Consider the following 15,541-nt stretch of genomic DNA (forward strand, 5'->3'; position numbering starts at 1 on the left):
TTCCTCATCGCCCTGATGATTGAGGCAGCAAGAACCTCTGAAATGTCAGTAAACTTCTACCAGACTACATGGCGCAACAACCCAGAAGACAGCCATCTACTATATTGCCTTCATTATAAAAAGAAGTCTAAATATATGAACCTATTTTGTGCCTTGTGTTTCCTGAGTTTTCTTCTTTCCTTCTCTAGTCTATCCTCTGTTGGAAGCAAAAGTAAGAAAACTTGGACTCTGTGCACTAGTATATGGCCAATGTCAAGCTGAGAATAAGTGCAATACTTATGAATGTAAAATTGTTAAATTTCTTGAGTATGGTTATCATATTGTTTGTTATATTAACATTTCTTTAGTCAACCATTGCTAAGCTACAAAATCAAAGTAATTGTAAAATATATTTTTGTGCTTTATAGCTTACTACTTTGTAAACTAGAGAAGGTGGAAGTAAAATCTTCATGTTGTCTGAAACCTTATCTTTGGAAGTTTATAGTTTAACATAAACATTGTGCAACTTAAATTGTTTTCCATGGCAGTTAAGTACTGCTTCTATGTTCTGTAACCTATAAACACTGTGCTGTAGTAGGTGTTTATTATTTGTGGGAGAACAGTTCTGGAAACTTCTGTTAAAATTTAATCTTCAGAAAATAAAGTGGAGAAAGTAGAAATGTCTAAAGAAAATAAATGGTGTATGGAAAATGACACATATTTTCATTAAATACAGGATTATTCATAAGAGCAATCCTGTGACCGTGATAAAGTGTTGCAGAACATTTGTAGTGAGTAAGCAGATCTACATGGGGTAGCTGTGTAATAGTAAATGTATTCAAATAATTTATATTTTCAGAAGTAAGTTTTCAGACAGTGCTTCTACCTGTTGGCATGTTTAACAATGCTGCATTGAAAAATATCTCTTAGTCTGTTTTGTGTCCCTTGTACAAGCAGTCCAAGGTGTGTGTGCTAAGCTTGCTTCTCTTCTCATGCTGACTGATGAGGGTTGGGGGTATTGTTCGGTCAGGTGTTATCTACGTCGTCGATGAGCTGGATTATGAACAGAAGCAACAGTATGAGCTGACAATCCGGGCGACAGATGGAGTATTTCCTGTATATGCTGAAGTGCTTGTGAGCATATTGGTTCAAGATGTCAATGACTGTCCACCTGAATTCACTCAGGATGCCTACAACATTTCAGTTTCCGAGTCTACTCCTTTTGGAACGTCAGTCCTCAAGGTCATCAGCCGTGATAATGATACAGGTATTATACACAAACCTGTTTTTAGTAATTTTGAAAAGCACCAAAAGTGATAATTGCAACTACATAAATTTAGTATCTGTTGAATGATTTCTATATTATATTATATTATAAAACATCCATTGTTTTATGAAGTGTCGAGTTTTGTGAAAGTGACAGAATCAGTACCAAAACTTACTAGGAGTAGTTTGGTAATAAGGAAGAAAAATAAATTCCTTACTTCATCAGATTGTATTTAAAGGTTACTTGGGTGAGATTTTATGTACAAGACATTCATTCAGTGTTTTTAAACCACTGATCGGTGAGCATGTTAGCATATATCTTTTATTTTTCTTCTATTTATAGATTTCTAAGTTTATGATTTCATTACTTTTCATATTTATTACATACCACACTTTCTGAGAGCAACTATTTCTAATCTCTGTATTTTATTTCTCTCCTTTTTGATGTTTATTGCTTATTACTAAAATGTTGTTAACCTGTGAAATTTATTTTACTGGAAAATGTTATATAAATAATTAGGGCAGTGAAGTGTGAATAATAATATAAACATAATTTATAATTTCATGCATACACATACACAACTTTGCAATATTTGATTTAATGTGCCATGTAGATACTGAACTGTATACCTTATTGTGCTACCATGAGAAGGTTGAGAACACTGGGTTGAATAGTGGACACATGAAGTGAATTCTGCTTCTCCATTGCTTTAGATAAATGTATGTTTATGTTAGAAACATGCAAAGTGGTGAAATAAGTAGAATATTAGGTCCACATATAATAACTTGACACTAGTACTATGTCTTGTAGGTATCAACCAGAATGTGCGCTATGAGATCCAGACTGATGCCAGCAATTCCTCAGAATACTTCCATATTGACCCAGAAGATGGTTCAGTGTATCTGAAGCGATCACTTGACCATGAACTGCATGATTCTCATCACTTTACTGTGGTTGCTATTGATGCTGGAGTTCCTAGTCTATCAAGCACAGCCCATGTTTGGGTTACAGGTATGGACTACAGAGCTGCTTCATTTTACTTTCAAGCGTTATCTGTATTTTATAAACATGTCAATTATTGTAAGATTTGAGGTTTTCACAGCAGTGAGTATGAAGATTTCTGTCTTCTGGGTTGTTGCGCTGTGTAGTCTGGTCGTTGTTATTATGAATATTCATCGTCCTGATGACGGAGGCAGTATGACCTCTGAAACGTTGGTTAACATCGACCAGACTACACAGCGCAACAACCCAGAAGACAGAAATCTTCATGTGAGTTATTGCGGACTGTGAGTAGTGGAAAACTAATTTAGGCACTTGGAAGAAAGTCATAAGCACTAATGGGAAAAGGAGACAGTTATATAATTGGAACTATTTTCTTCAAGTGCAGCTGTATCGAGAAGATTTGTTTATCTGAACAGGTTTCTTAGATGAGTGATACAAGAAACTCAAATTTTTCAAGGGCAGGCCAGTTGAGAGACCAGTAGGGCATGGGGACCAATGTATGATCTGAAGCTTTCACAGCAACTAAGTCAGGGTACTGAAGTAGTTGGTGATTCCATTTGTGCTCTAGAGACCTGCCACAGCCCCATATTCACGTCTGAACATTAGCCAATAGGAACTGGTGTGCGGAGTGACGTGCTCGCTATTTTTATATATTTGGTATTTTTGTTGCTCTTGCAGTTTTGGATATGAATGACAATCCGCCAAAGTTTGAACAGCCATCATATACTTGCTTCCTATCAGAACATGCACAACGAGGCCAGTTTGTGACTGTTGTGACAGCAAGTGACCCTGACTATGTAGATTATGAGAGACTTGTCTACACAATTGTTGGTGGAAATCAGCAACAGACATTTTCCATTGATCCTACAACAGGTAATTACATTTTAAACTGTAACATATGATGCATTATTCAGACAAGTCAGAATAAATTTCAGTTTCTAATTCCAACATATGTTTATTTTGAGCTAGCAGTTTTGTAAATCACTATATGTAAATTGTAATCCCAAATTTAAGAATTTTTTTTTCATTTCTTCTCTGTCTGTCTTTTAGGGTAATGTAATACAAATACATTTGATTACAGGAATAATATCACTGATCAACATGCAGAACTTTGCAGAGAGGCCAGTAAATGATCTCAACATTTCTGTTACGGATGGTGTATACACCAGCTTTACAAGGGTGAAGATAGAGATCTTGCCAGCCAATCGCAACAACCCAGTCTTCCCTCAACTTCAGATTGATGTGAAGGTTATAGAGAATCAACCTCATGGAACTTTAGTTACTCAGGTTGCTGCCACTGATAAGGACTTTGGCATTTATGGACATGTCATATACTCTATTCCATCTGAACTATTGAGGGAAACATTCGAAATAGATAAAATAACAGGTAATATCTGTATATTTGTTTTGTTTACTTGTGTGTTTTTTCTCATGCCTATCTGACTGTTGAAATGCCCTGTTCTGACAATGTTCATTTTATTTCATGCCCCATTATTTTATGTACTAGCAGATGTGTTACTTTTAAAGTTTTACAGATATTAACAAACAACTTCCTGAATATACTGATCTACACTGAACTAAACAGATAGAACTGAAAACAGTTTGCTATTTTATCATGTAGCATTATTTTTATAAAATTTTTATATTCATAATATCTGTAGATTTATACAAAGCAGAAGGCATCATTTAAAATCTGTCAAAAATTAAATTGAACTGCAGTGAGCTAGACAAGAAATTTCCAATCCAGGAATTCCTTGTACCCATGTTAATCATAGCTCTCCAACCACCTTTTCCCTGAAGAAGGATGCAAAGACTTATATATTAGATTTTTCTCTTATCTTTGGTATTGTATTGTATTGTGTTGTCATATTACTGGAATCATTTGGCTATTTATCTATAAAGTGCTCCTTTCATTCTATACTGTCCTCTTTCAAAACTGTTACTTGATGATTTCTATTTTAAGTAAATTATATTGACATGTCTACACAAATGCGAAATTTATAACATACTGGTAATTACAATTTGGTGTTTAGAGTTTAAGTGTTGTGAAAAGAGTTTATATATTAATCGGTATAAGCAAGAGAGAACTGCTGTACTAACGTCAAAAGACTTAAAATTAAGATATAGATCCAGTTAATTGCTTAATATAATTAAATATTAATGAGCATTGTATTTGAATGTTATTCTAGGAAAGATAATAACTAAAAAGAAGTTGGATCGTGAAACCCAGAAGCTGTATGAAATCCCTGTGATGGCAACTGATGGTGGAGGTCGATCTGGTTTCATCATAGTTAGAGTGAAGGTTGGTGATGAGAATGACAATCCACCAAGGTTTCTGCTTCGAGAATACAAAGTCACTATTCAAAGCAACCTCACTACACACTCAGGATTTCTCAAGGTGAGTCTTTTAATTTGTGTTGTAGTGGATATATGCCATTATTGTAATTTATAATCCAAATTATAAGTTATTTATGCATTATCTTTTAGTCCAACTCCAAGAACATTTGTGTAAATGACTGTTATGTTCATCCAGGTAGCATAATAAGTTTATGTGGGTAACATATGTGAAAGCTTTAAAAGTTCATGTGCTTTACATTTTAAATTGTATTGTATTCTTGCATTAATAGATAAGAGTGGAGATTTATTTTAAGTCTTACGTTAATTAAGGTTCATAACTTCCTCAAAGAGAATGGATGAATGAGCTGTGGTGGATTATTATAATATTGAAAATCAGTCAGTTTTAGAAACTTACTGAGTGTCACAAACAGATGGACCATGTTCCTTATAGGAAATAGGGCTAACTAAATAATTGTTGCCAAAATGAGCGTTCTGTGTGTTTAAACAGGTTAGAGCAGTAGATGTCGATGATGACATGGCAGCTGAGATCGAATATTCCATTTATGAGAATCAATCTTCTGGAGTGAAGGAACTGTTTGGAATCAATCGGCACACAGGGGGAATCTTTTTGCTCAAAAGTGCAGTGCCTTGGGGTGAGTGGAATACTGCGATGTGTTTATATCCACAGTTATAAATTTAAAATTATTGAATAGATATGTATACTGAATGGCCAAGCTGTACCTCAGGCATTGGGACATCAGATTTTCATTGAAGAGGTTCACATTCTGTCCTACAGCATTTTATAAGTGATTTATTGTTGGCAAAGTGTTAATGAGAAGGTCTTCTGAGTACTTTGATTTTCCTCACCAATCTTCATTACACCAATATTCCATATTTGTTCATTACCATCCCTAAGGTATGAGATAGGCCTGATCAACCCAGTTTATTATCAGAGCCTATGTCCGCAGTTCAACTTTTATCTTTCACCTAGCACTTGGCTGGACTCTGAAGTTGGGTAAATAAGTTAAATTTAAGAAACATACTGGCAAGTAATTACCTTTTGTTATCTGAATATTAGTCCATAAAGTAATGATTTGGAAAATAAAGTTAGTTATTGCAGATTACAGCATTGTAAATTTATATGAAAAGATATAACTGAAAGTTAGTGGCTATAGTAAGTCAGCAGGATTTTTTTTAAAGGGAGAGAGTTACTGATCACAGAATATTAATTTGAAATTGTATGTATTTTTCAGAGAATCAAGTTTTCCAGTTTTTTGTCCGTGCACAAGACCGGGGTTCACCATCACTTTATAGTAATGTTCCAATCGATGTATATGTGATGGGAGCACAGGATGTCGCACCAATATTTGAACGCAAAGATGACAAGTTCTTTTTGTCAGAAAATTCTCCTCCAGGTTGGTTTTTCAAATTACTCCAGGTCTTCTATGTTGTGATATAGACTTGTTTGTAGACACCATTGTTTTGGAGAAACAATCCAAAAGACCAAGACTGACATCTTCACTGCCATAGTAACCTCAAATATCTTTTAAATTGCTGGTTTATACTTCGAGGTCGTGATATTTTAAAAAGTTATTGCTCAGATCAATTGCAAATAAGTTCGGAAAGTTCAGGCGAATATACATTCTAACTGCTCTGTGTGCAGTTTTACAGTCATAATTTGTTTTGATATCAAGTTATTTCAGATACACATCTAATGTTTACAGAGGCAATCAGAAGTGCAGATACTACATTTACATTACCAAAGTGAGCCTGACCTAAGGTTGAATGTTTTTACTGATGTGGAACACCTCTATAAAACTCCTTCCAGTGTCAAACATACAGATGATAAGATATACACCAGCTGTTATACATTATCTGCCAGTTACACATTTCTTTCTGGTGACAAGGAGATGATGCACAGAACATACATAATTTTATTTACCTCCTTGTAGTATGTAAATCCACTCTGCATGACAGAAATGACAGACTCCATGAGAGGTGCAGTTGTTTATCTGCCTCAGTACAATGCATCATGTGGAAGAACTGAAGGGTTTGAGGCAAAAAGCCTGAAGAATGTGAACACAGTTTTTAGATGAATTTGCAACTACAAGTTGCAAAAATGCACCTATTTACATCCTTGTCTGATAAGACATATATTTGATTATAAGTACCTTTAACAAATGAATTTTATACAAAGACACAACAAAATTATAATTTGTTTATTTAAATTAATACCTAAAACTGTTTTAAGCCTCCAGTTTCAGTATAATATAGATTATTATAGATATTTTCACCTATTATTTACCTTGGTATTTGTTTCTGTACTTTTTAAAATACAGGGACAGTTATAACAAAGCTGAAGATGGTGACAAACATGTCAATTCATTACCGACTAGTGTCTGGCAGCGAGGAGACTCCACTGTTTGCTGTGGATACTCAGGGACAGTTGTCTTTGGCTCGTACTCTGGATCGTGAACTACAAGACTCACATGTGGTAGCCATCCTTGCTGAGACAGATTCTAGTCCTCCACTTACTGCCCTTGCTGAAGTGACCCTCAAGGTTCTAGATGAGAATGACCATGCTCCTGAATTTGAAAGTAGTCCTTATCGGCTTACATTAGCAGAGAATATTGAGGAAGGCACATCTATACTTAAAGGTTTGTTTTGTTTTTCTGTGCTTAGTGTGAGAATGATTGTATTCTTAACCTTAGGTGTCAAGGGAAGTCAGTTTGAAACTCTGGAAAGCAACTTTGTTACCTTTTGGATAAGGGACTGGATATCTTTCAGAATAGGAACCAGTAAATTAAGTGATAATACAGCAATTAATATATCTGTTAACACATTCACAGCAGAAAGGCTGATTTTTTCTGTTTTAGTGCCTTCTGCACTATTGAGTGTAATATAAAATCATGCACAGAAACAAGATTATTGAGTGTAAGCAAAGGAGGACTGCTTTTTTGTGCCCTTTCAGAGTTTAAACATTGTGGTTCATTCATTGTTTGATAAGTGTTGGTAATTAATATTTATATTGAAAGCTTTCATGTTACATTTCAAAACAAACAGACTTTATCTCAATATGATAGCAGGAATACAGGAGAAAGTAATTTCAAACTAGAGAAAAATTACTGTACGTTCCAAAGCACTGTAGTTTCTAGAATTTCATGTTTCTCATTATAAATTAGTGTCAGGTGCAGTATAACACGTTCAAACAAAACATATAGTGCTATATGAGCACTGGTGGTTTGAACAAAATCTAATGCATGTTATATTGGTTTAACCCAGTGACTGCTAAGAATTACTTATCACAGTGACTCTTGTATGTTACTATAAACATATACGTCCAAGTTCTTGACAAAATCAGCTTCTGCAGATATGTGAGTACTGAATTACTGAGGTGTGAATAAAATTAAATGTTCATTAAAATGAGATTTAGAAATGTAATCTTCTTCTGTTTCAGTGATTGCACATGATTGTGATCAAGGAAGCAATGGAGAAGTGCGTTATGCATTTGGATCTGACATCGGTGAGCTGGCAAATGTGTTTGCAGTAGATGCCTATACTGGTTGGATTACCACATTAGTGCAGTTGGATAAGGAACACCAGGCAGAGTTCATATTCCAGGTGGTAGCCACTGACAATGGCAGTCCCAAACACTTTGCTCGCACATCTGTTTATATTAAGCTCGAGGACTACAATGATAACCCTCCAGTTTTTACAGACCGACACTATGTGGCTGCGGGTAAGTGCTCATTATGAAGCTTTCGGAAGACAGATGAGGGTAGTGAAAGTTTATTAATGAAAACATTGTGTTACTAATTCTGTTACTTACAGTATGAAAATACAAAGACATTCTGCTGTGTTAGTGAATTATAAGTCTGTTGAAAAGTAAATAGGATTTTATTTTGAAGCTTATTTTAGGGCTATTTTAGTGTGAAGTTGTCTAAACCTGAGTGCATAAACAGTCAGTTCATGAAAATGTTTGTTCATGAAAAGAATGAAGCAGTTGGTTAGATTATTACATAATCCATAATTTCATGATTTGTACTATTAATTTAGTACTGTTAGGACAATGAAACTAGCTTACGGTGGTCTGGACATGTACCTCAATCTCAGGACTGTGTCGACTTGTGGATAATGGTATTTGCATTGTTGGACTTTGATTATACTGTCAGAATGTTATGTACAATGTCAGTAATGTTTTAACAAAGATGTAATTTATTTATTTATTTATTCTTGTTTTATTTAATGACACTAAATTTTTAGGTTGTATAACACTGGATGATAGAGTGGATAATGATTTGGAAAGGATGTGGGTGCAAGCAGTCTTGCCCTAATTTAAATTCTATTATGCTATGTAAAAATAGAATTTAGTGCTAACCTCAAAACTACATTAGATAGAAGGATGTAAAGGAACGGAAGGCGACATGTATGGATATAGTTAAAATTTAAAACTTATTTCTAGCATGTAACTCTACAAATCTGTCTTTCCTTTTGCCAGTAAATGAGGATGCGCTACCAGGAACTGTTGTGGTGGCATTAGACACAAAGGATCGAGATGTAGATCTTGTGTCACCAGTTGAATTCTACATCACTGGTGGGGACCCTAGATCACAGTTTCAGATTCGTCAAACTGGTGAAGTGTATGTAGCGAAACCTCTGGATCGAGAGAGTGTAAGCAGTTACGTTCTAGATGTCACAACTACTGATGGAAAATTCATTGCAACTACGAAGGTCACCATTGATATTCTGGATGCTAATGGTAAATAACACTGTTTTTATTCTTGTTTTGTATGTTTATGAAACAGATGTATCTTACTGTGAAGGGAGAAGATAAATGACAGATGTTTGAAAACCAAAAGCTAAGGCAAGTATTTGGATGTAAAAGATATGAAGTAATCACAGATGTAGGATATTATGTAATGAGGTATATTGTGATATGTTCATTTCTGTTATTAGCACGTTTATGTTGGGGAGGTTAGAGTTGGCTGGACATGATATCACAAGTCTTGCATAGAATATTTATGAAATCTATTAGACTGAGAAGCTTAGTGGAGATAATATTAAAATAGATCTGAAATGGCAATAAGTGATGTGGATGTGGACTGGACTGTCACAGGACATGATCTAGTTTGGAATTTGTTAGGAAAGTTGGATTTTTTGTATATCGAGCCTGTGAATGAGTAAGTTATTGGTAAACAACCAAAAATTCAGAGGATTATCTGTTATCAACAGCTGACAGAATCAAATTATGATTACATTGAATGCAATTTTCTTACAGACAACCCTCCTTACTGCCTACGGTACAGATACCGAAAAGTTTTGTCTGAAGGCATTCATCCAGGCAGTTACGTGCTTTCTGTCCTTGCAACAGATATTGATGAAGAGCCCAATGCAAACCTTCGTTTTTATCTCACTGGGGAAGGAGCTGATCATTTTGCTCTTGACAAGGCTGCAGGTATATAAGCTTTTACAAAATGTGTTTATAGTTAGTGAACAAACAGAAAACTCAATGGCATGTGAGAGCAGAGTCCACTCCAGTAATAGTTTTGTTTAACACTGGAAAATATACAGAAAATGATACAGTAGTTAAAAGAAAAATATCTTGCTCTTGCCTGGAATTTAACCCTGTTTTTCCGGCACATGGCATAGTCTCTATTGTGACTGAACTGCCTGGCTGATAAAAATCTGATATATGACAGGAGGTCTGCAATTTCAATTGAAAAGTTTTTCAGTATAATGAACATTCAATGAAATACAAAGAAAAATAGTTTCTGACTTTGTCTGGTATGAATAGTTTTACAGTAGATTTTTGTCAACAGATATAAACATTGAACACATTAAGAAAATATTTGCTCCCAATTTAAAGTACTCTTTGTTTCATTGCATCTGTTCCTTCTGATTATGCATTTGGCATTATTCTTTATTCTCTCTGTCATTGTAATAGTGATATAATTATAATATGTTCAGGAGAAAAGTTTACTTCTAAGGTGTGTCATTTTGAAAATTTTAAAGCTGTCAAGAATATGGGGTATCCTTAAATAGTAGCTTTGTGGCTTTTGTTTGACTTAATCTCACCACAGTGTTTTTTTTTAAGATTTTGATGTAGTTGTGACTGAGTCCAAGTCAACTGCCTTACATCTGTTATATTTTTGCTTGTAGTATTTTTTATACAGAGTTATGAGTTGATTCTTAACTGAAAAAGAAGGCCTTTTAAAATTGCCACTGGCCATGGATTGAGAACCCTGGATTTACTCCACTTGTGATAGAAATATTGGTAAATCTCTCTTTTGACGATACATATTAACTGTTTTTTTTCCTTTTCTTTCTTTCCTTTTTTTCAGGGCACCTGAAGACCGTGCATCCATTGGATCGTGAGCAGCAGTCTAAATTTCAACTGACAGCACATGTCCAAGATCGTGACAAGCCAGGGTGGGAGTGTTCCTCTCAGCTTGAACTTCTTATCTCAGATCTGAATGATAATGCCCCACGCTTCACTCTTGACTCTTACAGTGCTACCTTACCTGAAGATGTCCAGGTTGGCAGCCTTGTTACTAAAGTCCATGCCACTGACCGTGACATTGGTAAGTTAGTGTATTTGTTCTAATGCATATTTTTATATCATGATCAATATAGGGAATTATATTGTGATGTTAGATACTCCTCACACCTTCATTTCTATTCATACTGCCTGAAGCTGTCCAGGTTGGGAGCTTGATTACCAAAGTCCATGCCACCGACCGTGATGTAGGTAAGCTGATCATGTCATAATTTGTTATTCTTTCATTGGTCAGTTATGTCTAATTGTCTGAATAATTAAATCATAGACAGAGCAATAATGAAAAAGGGCTTCTAAATTTCAAAAACTCCAAACTCTGGACATGCAGAGAAGAGAATAGAGTTTTAATGTTTTTTTTTGTTTTTTTCACTATAGTAGCTTGAATACCCATTCTTTGATATGGTTAATATTTTAATTGCAGTATTAATTTATTTAGGTGCCTTACCCATTTTCTTTCTGATTCCTGTCAAGTGTATAAACTTAGTTAAAAGTTGTGGGTATTTATTACCCATATGTTGCATTCAGAGCCATATTAAAATATTTGTAATGTTTATGGGTTCAGAATTTTCCTGAAACATCAGGGGCGCAAGGAAAAAATGTCTTCTTTCTCTCTGTCGGTGTAGTTTAAAAGGAATATATGTTCATGAAGAGACAAAAATAAATGTTATATAATGTAGTTTTTGTCAGCTACTTTCCAAGACTTTCCATCACATATTCAGTTGATCTGAATATAATTGTGCAGTGTAAACATAAAATCAAGAAAAATATGATCCAGCTTTTATGTTTTGATGGACAAGATACTAATTCTTTGCTATAAAAAGAAAAATGTAGTCATTATTCCATCATTCTAATTATGGCATATGAGATGGAGGATAGCAGTAAATGTATAACACTTTTTCTAAGGTTGTTGCATTTTTCTCCTTTTAATTTGCATCTGATTTCTAGTCGATGTATGACTTCTCCATATTATTATTCTTTTACGTTGTTATTCTACTACTACTATTTTATATGGAGACATCTCTCAAAATTGTTATGATTCTTTTCAAACTCTGAAAATATTTAATATTTCTTGTAAGCTAATTTTTGTCTTTGCATGAAGTGCATAAAATTAACTTATAATGCACATCCATTCATGTGACTCATTACCAGAAAAATGGACTGTTTGGGACTGCACAAAAAATGGTAAGGGAAATTTTATTTTCGACATGTTGATCCAGTACAGCCCATGATTTATATGAAGATCAACCGAGACTTTATTGATGTTGTAAAAATGGGTCAGTGTACAAAATCTTGGTTTATTTCATGAAATACAGACCTCACAAAAGATTTATTGTTTTTATTTGCAACACTCGCTGACAAATATGCCACTTTTTGAGGTACTGCTGTTAGAAACATGCAGCACAAGATGGATGTACTTTCTTAAATAAGATAATGAGAATATTTCTTTTGTCATTTGTAAATTGGAAACTCTAAAAGTGTATGTATTCCTCATGTCTTGGGTCTAAGGTATTTAAAGAAATACGACAAGGAAAGGACAAAGTGTTTGTTTATTGCTGATAAGCCTTTTTTTGTCAATTGATTTGCCTGTTGCTGTAAATTACAAAAATCTAGCTCTCATTTCTGCCATAATAGAAAATAGGAAAAATTTGTATCTAGAATAAGAACATGAAGACCGAAAGGGAAGCATATTTACAAAGAATGCATTTGCAAAGTATGTGTACACCATTGGAGTACACATTTCCCCATTCTTTTTTACTGACATTTCTGTTTTTCATTTTTGTATTTTTGCAAGCCCTTCTTCTAGAAAGTGCTCTGCCTTGACTGAATTCCTCTAATTTTTATATTAAACCACTTTAATCGATATTTTTTATTTTCAAATGAATTATGAGTGTTGTCTGTTGTCTGTTTGCACAATTTAACTTCTATAAATAAGTATGTCTGTCAATGTCATGTGCCACTGTGAGTGATATTACTTAAAAAATCAAGTAACACAGCACTAAATAAAAATCTGTGATGAACAGTTCAATGTCAGGTTAGTGTCTTAAAATTTATTTGGACATTGTAGATGCATGTTGTGGTTATGACATTGTTCAGTTGTTATAAGTTACAGAAACAGGCTTTAATTTTTTGCTGTTGTTTGCTTGTGTGAAGAAACAATATAAGCAGTGTTACATGTGTAGCACTGTTATATTAGAGGAACATGCATATGCTGCATATGTTGTTATATTGTGTAGTCATACAATTTGAAACATTTTCAGCATATGTGAGCAACTTTCCCTCTTAAATTATGGTGCAACATATTCTGTTATTTAAGATTTGAGGTTTTCACAGCGGTGAGTATGAAGCTTTCTGTCTTCTGGGTTGTTGCGCTGTGTAGTCTGGTCGATGTTAACCAACGTTTCAGAGGTCATACTGCCTCCGTCATCATCGCCCTGATGACGGAGGCAGTATGACCTCTGAAACGTTGGTAAACATTGACCAGACTACACAGCGCAACAACCCAGATGACAGAAAGCTTTATTCTGTTATTGATTAAGAAAGGCAAAAACAGAAACACTGCGTTCACAGGCAACCTTTACTTAGTACTGTTTTTATAGAACTTTTTTCACTGTAAAGGTCTATTTGTATTATCATACTCTGTTTCTCTTCTTTGCCCTAAGATGTTTCTATTGTATGTAGGTTGTTTAGGTGTTCAGTGCATAGTTGTAAGAAATATGTTAATCTGTTCTCCTTGGGAATGTATATGTTTATACAGTTCATTAATTTATTTTGTAATATTTTTTACATTATGTCAAAACTCAGAATGTTAAATAAATCATTTACTTATGTTCATATATGCACATATGTGGTTATGTAGTACAGACGGTGAGCTGCATTAATGGTCCATGTTTAGATACTTTAATTTGTGTGTATAAATTGGTTGAACTTCATGGCCAGTTTCTTGGAAACCTATTATAGACTCTAGCTGGAGGTTTTCTGCATCTATATCATGGCATGTTTCTTAAACTGATACTGTTATGGCATGTTACCAGTTAATTTATATATGTTTTATAGGTGTATATATGTATGGATGACTGAAGCCCAAAACTTTATAGCTAAGTCTAAATTTTACTTAAATTGTGTATTACTTTCAGGTATCAATCGCAAGATCAAGTATTCGTTTGTGGACTCGGCTGATGGTCACTTCAAGATAGCACCAGACAGTGGTATTGTGACATTGGCCAAACCTCTGGATCGTGAGACGCGTGCTGCATATAACCTCACAGTACAAGCAATGGATCAGGGGACACCACAGTTGTTTCAGACAGCTGCTCTCACAGTGCTTGTGTTAGATATTAATGATAACCCACCTGAGTTTGCATCCAAGTACTATTATGCCGTTGTGCCTGAGATAGATGCAGTTGGAACAGAAGTGGTCAGAGTTTTGGCTACATCTAAGGATACTGGTGTCAATGCAGAAGTCACATATTCTATTGTTGGTGGGAATGAACACAAGAAATTCCAGGTTCATCCTAAGTCAGGTACATATAAATGTACTTTTCGTTAAAGTGTTTGGACTTATTAATTGTACATAATTGTATTGACATAATACTTGTAAAGAACATGCAGTGAAGTTAAGTATAAATTAATGCTTTGGAATAGAGATTGATTGACCCCCTACAGTGCATGTGCCAAAAGTTTAAAGATGGAAATGTTTAAAGAATTTTATACTTACCCTTTGTTCAACTGGCAATGAAAATATTACACAAAAATATGTAATATATTGTATTACTGTTAGTAGGAAGACAATCCTCCGATATTTTTTCTTTCAGTGGCATTTTTCTGTCAGAATTATTTTGTGCATTTTTTAGTGTAGTTACTTTGCCCAATTATTCCTTTAATTCAGAATACATTCCTTTCAGATTTGTTAATGTTGCTTCATTCAAATATCTTATGGATTTTGTTTTTGAAACAGAGAATTTGCCATTAAAGATTTAGTTATGATGTGATACATGTTGAGCAATAATAAGCAATTATTTTCTGTTCCAGGTGTAATAAGCATAGCAGAACAGTTGGACTATGAACGCGCTAAAGACTATTTCCTAACAATCCAAGCTGTTGATGGAGGGACTCCTCCTTTGAGCAATCATGCTACTGTCAATATTTCAGTTATAGATAGTAATGATAATGCCCCCATCTTCAACCAGGCATCATACAGTGCTCGTATCAGGGAGGATGCACAGGCAGGAGATAAGATTCTGCAGGTAATTTATAAAACCATATTTGTTCGTGGCTGACTTACGCTTTTTTCTGTTTTATAACTCATAAAAGAAGTATGCTGATTTATTTTATGTTATTTATTTAACTGCAATGTTAATAGCTCAGATTATGTAGTGTTGAATTAAAGACTGATTAGTGAA

At 34.5% G+C, this 15,541-nt stretch overlaps 1 protein-coding gene across 8 annotated transcripts in view; it reads left to right on the plus strand.

Moving 5' to 3' along the window:
* Positions 1-15,541, plus strand: part of kug (FAT atypical cadherin kugelei) — a 488,225-nt gene that overhangs the window by 453,666 nt on the left and 19,018 nt on the right. For all 8 annotated transcript variants that reach the window (XM_087353699.1, XM_087353698.1, XM_087353702.1 and 5 more), the window contains 14 exons: positions 1,010-1,246; positions 2,057-2,257; positions 2,927-3,121; positions 3,330-3,635; positions 4,438-4,646; positions 5,094-5,238; positions 5,839-6,000; positions 6,925-7,242; positions 8,043-8,324; positions 9,084-9,344; positions 9,864-10,040; positions 10,927-11,166; positions 14,276-14,662; positions 15,171-15,385. In XM_087353699.1, coding sequence (XP_087209825.1) covers positions 1,010-1,246; positions 2,057-2,257; positions 2,927-3,121; positions 3,330-3,635; positions 4,438-4,646; positions 5,094-5,238; positions 5,839-6,000; positions 6,925-7,242; positions 8,043-8,324; positions 9,084-9,344; positions 9,864-10,040; positions 10,927-11,166; positions 14,276-14,662; positions 15,171-15,385 — 3,335 coding nt within the window. The remainder of the gene's footprint in view (positions 1-1,009; positions 1,247-2,056; positions 2,258-2,926; positions 3,122-3,329; positions 3,636-4,437; positions 4,647-5,093; positions 5,239-5,838; positions 6,001-6,924; positions 7,243-8,042; positions 8,325-9,083; positions 9,345-9,863; positions 10,041-10,926; positions 11,167-14,275; positions 14,663-15,170; positions 15,386-15,541) is intronic.

The sequence above is a fragment of the Zootermopsis nevadensis genome, unplaced genomic scaffold, assembly GCF_977971745.1.
Source record: "Zootermopsis nevadensis isolate Lab colony 2312 unplaced genomic scaffold, Znev_1.0 Znev_ptg000022l, whole genome shotgun sequence".
Classification (NCBI taxonomy): Eukaryota; Metazoa; Arthropoda; class Insecta; order Blattodea; family Termopsidae; genus Zootermopsis; species Zootermopsis nevadensis.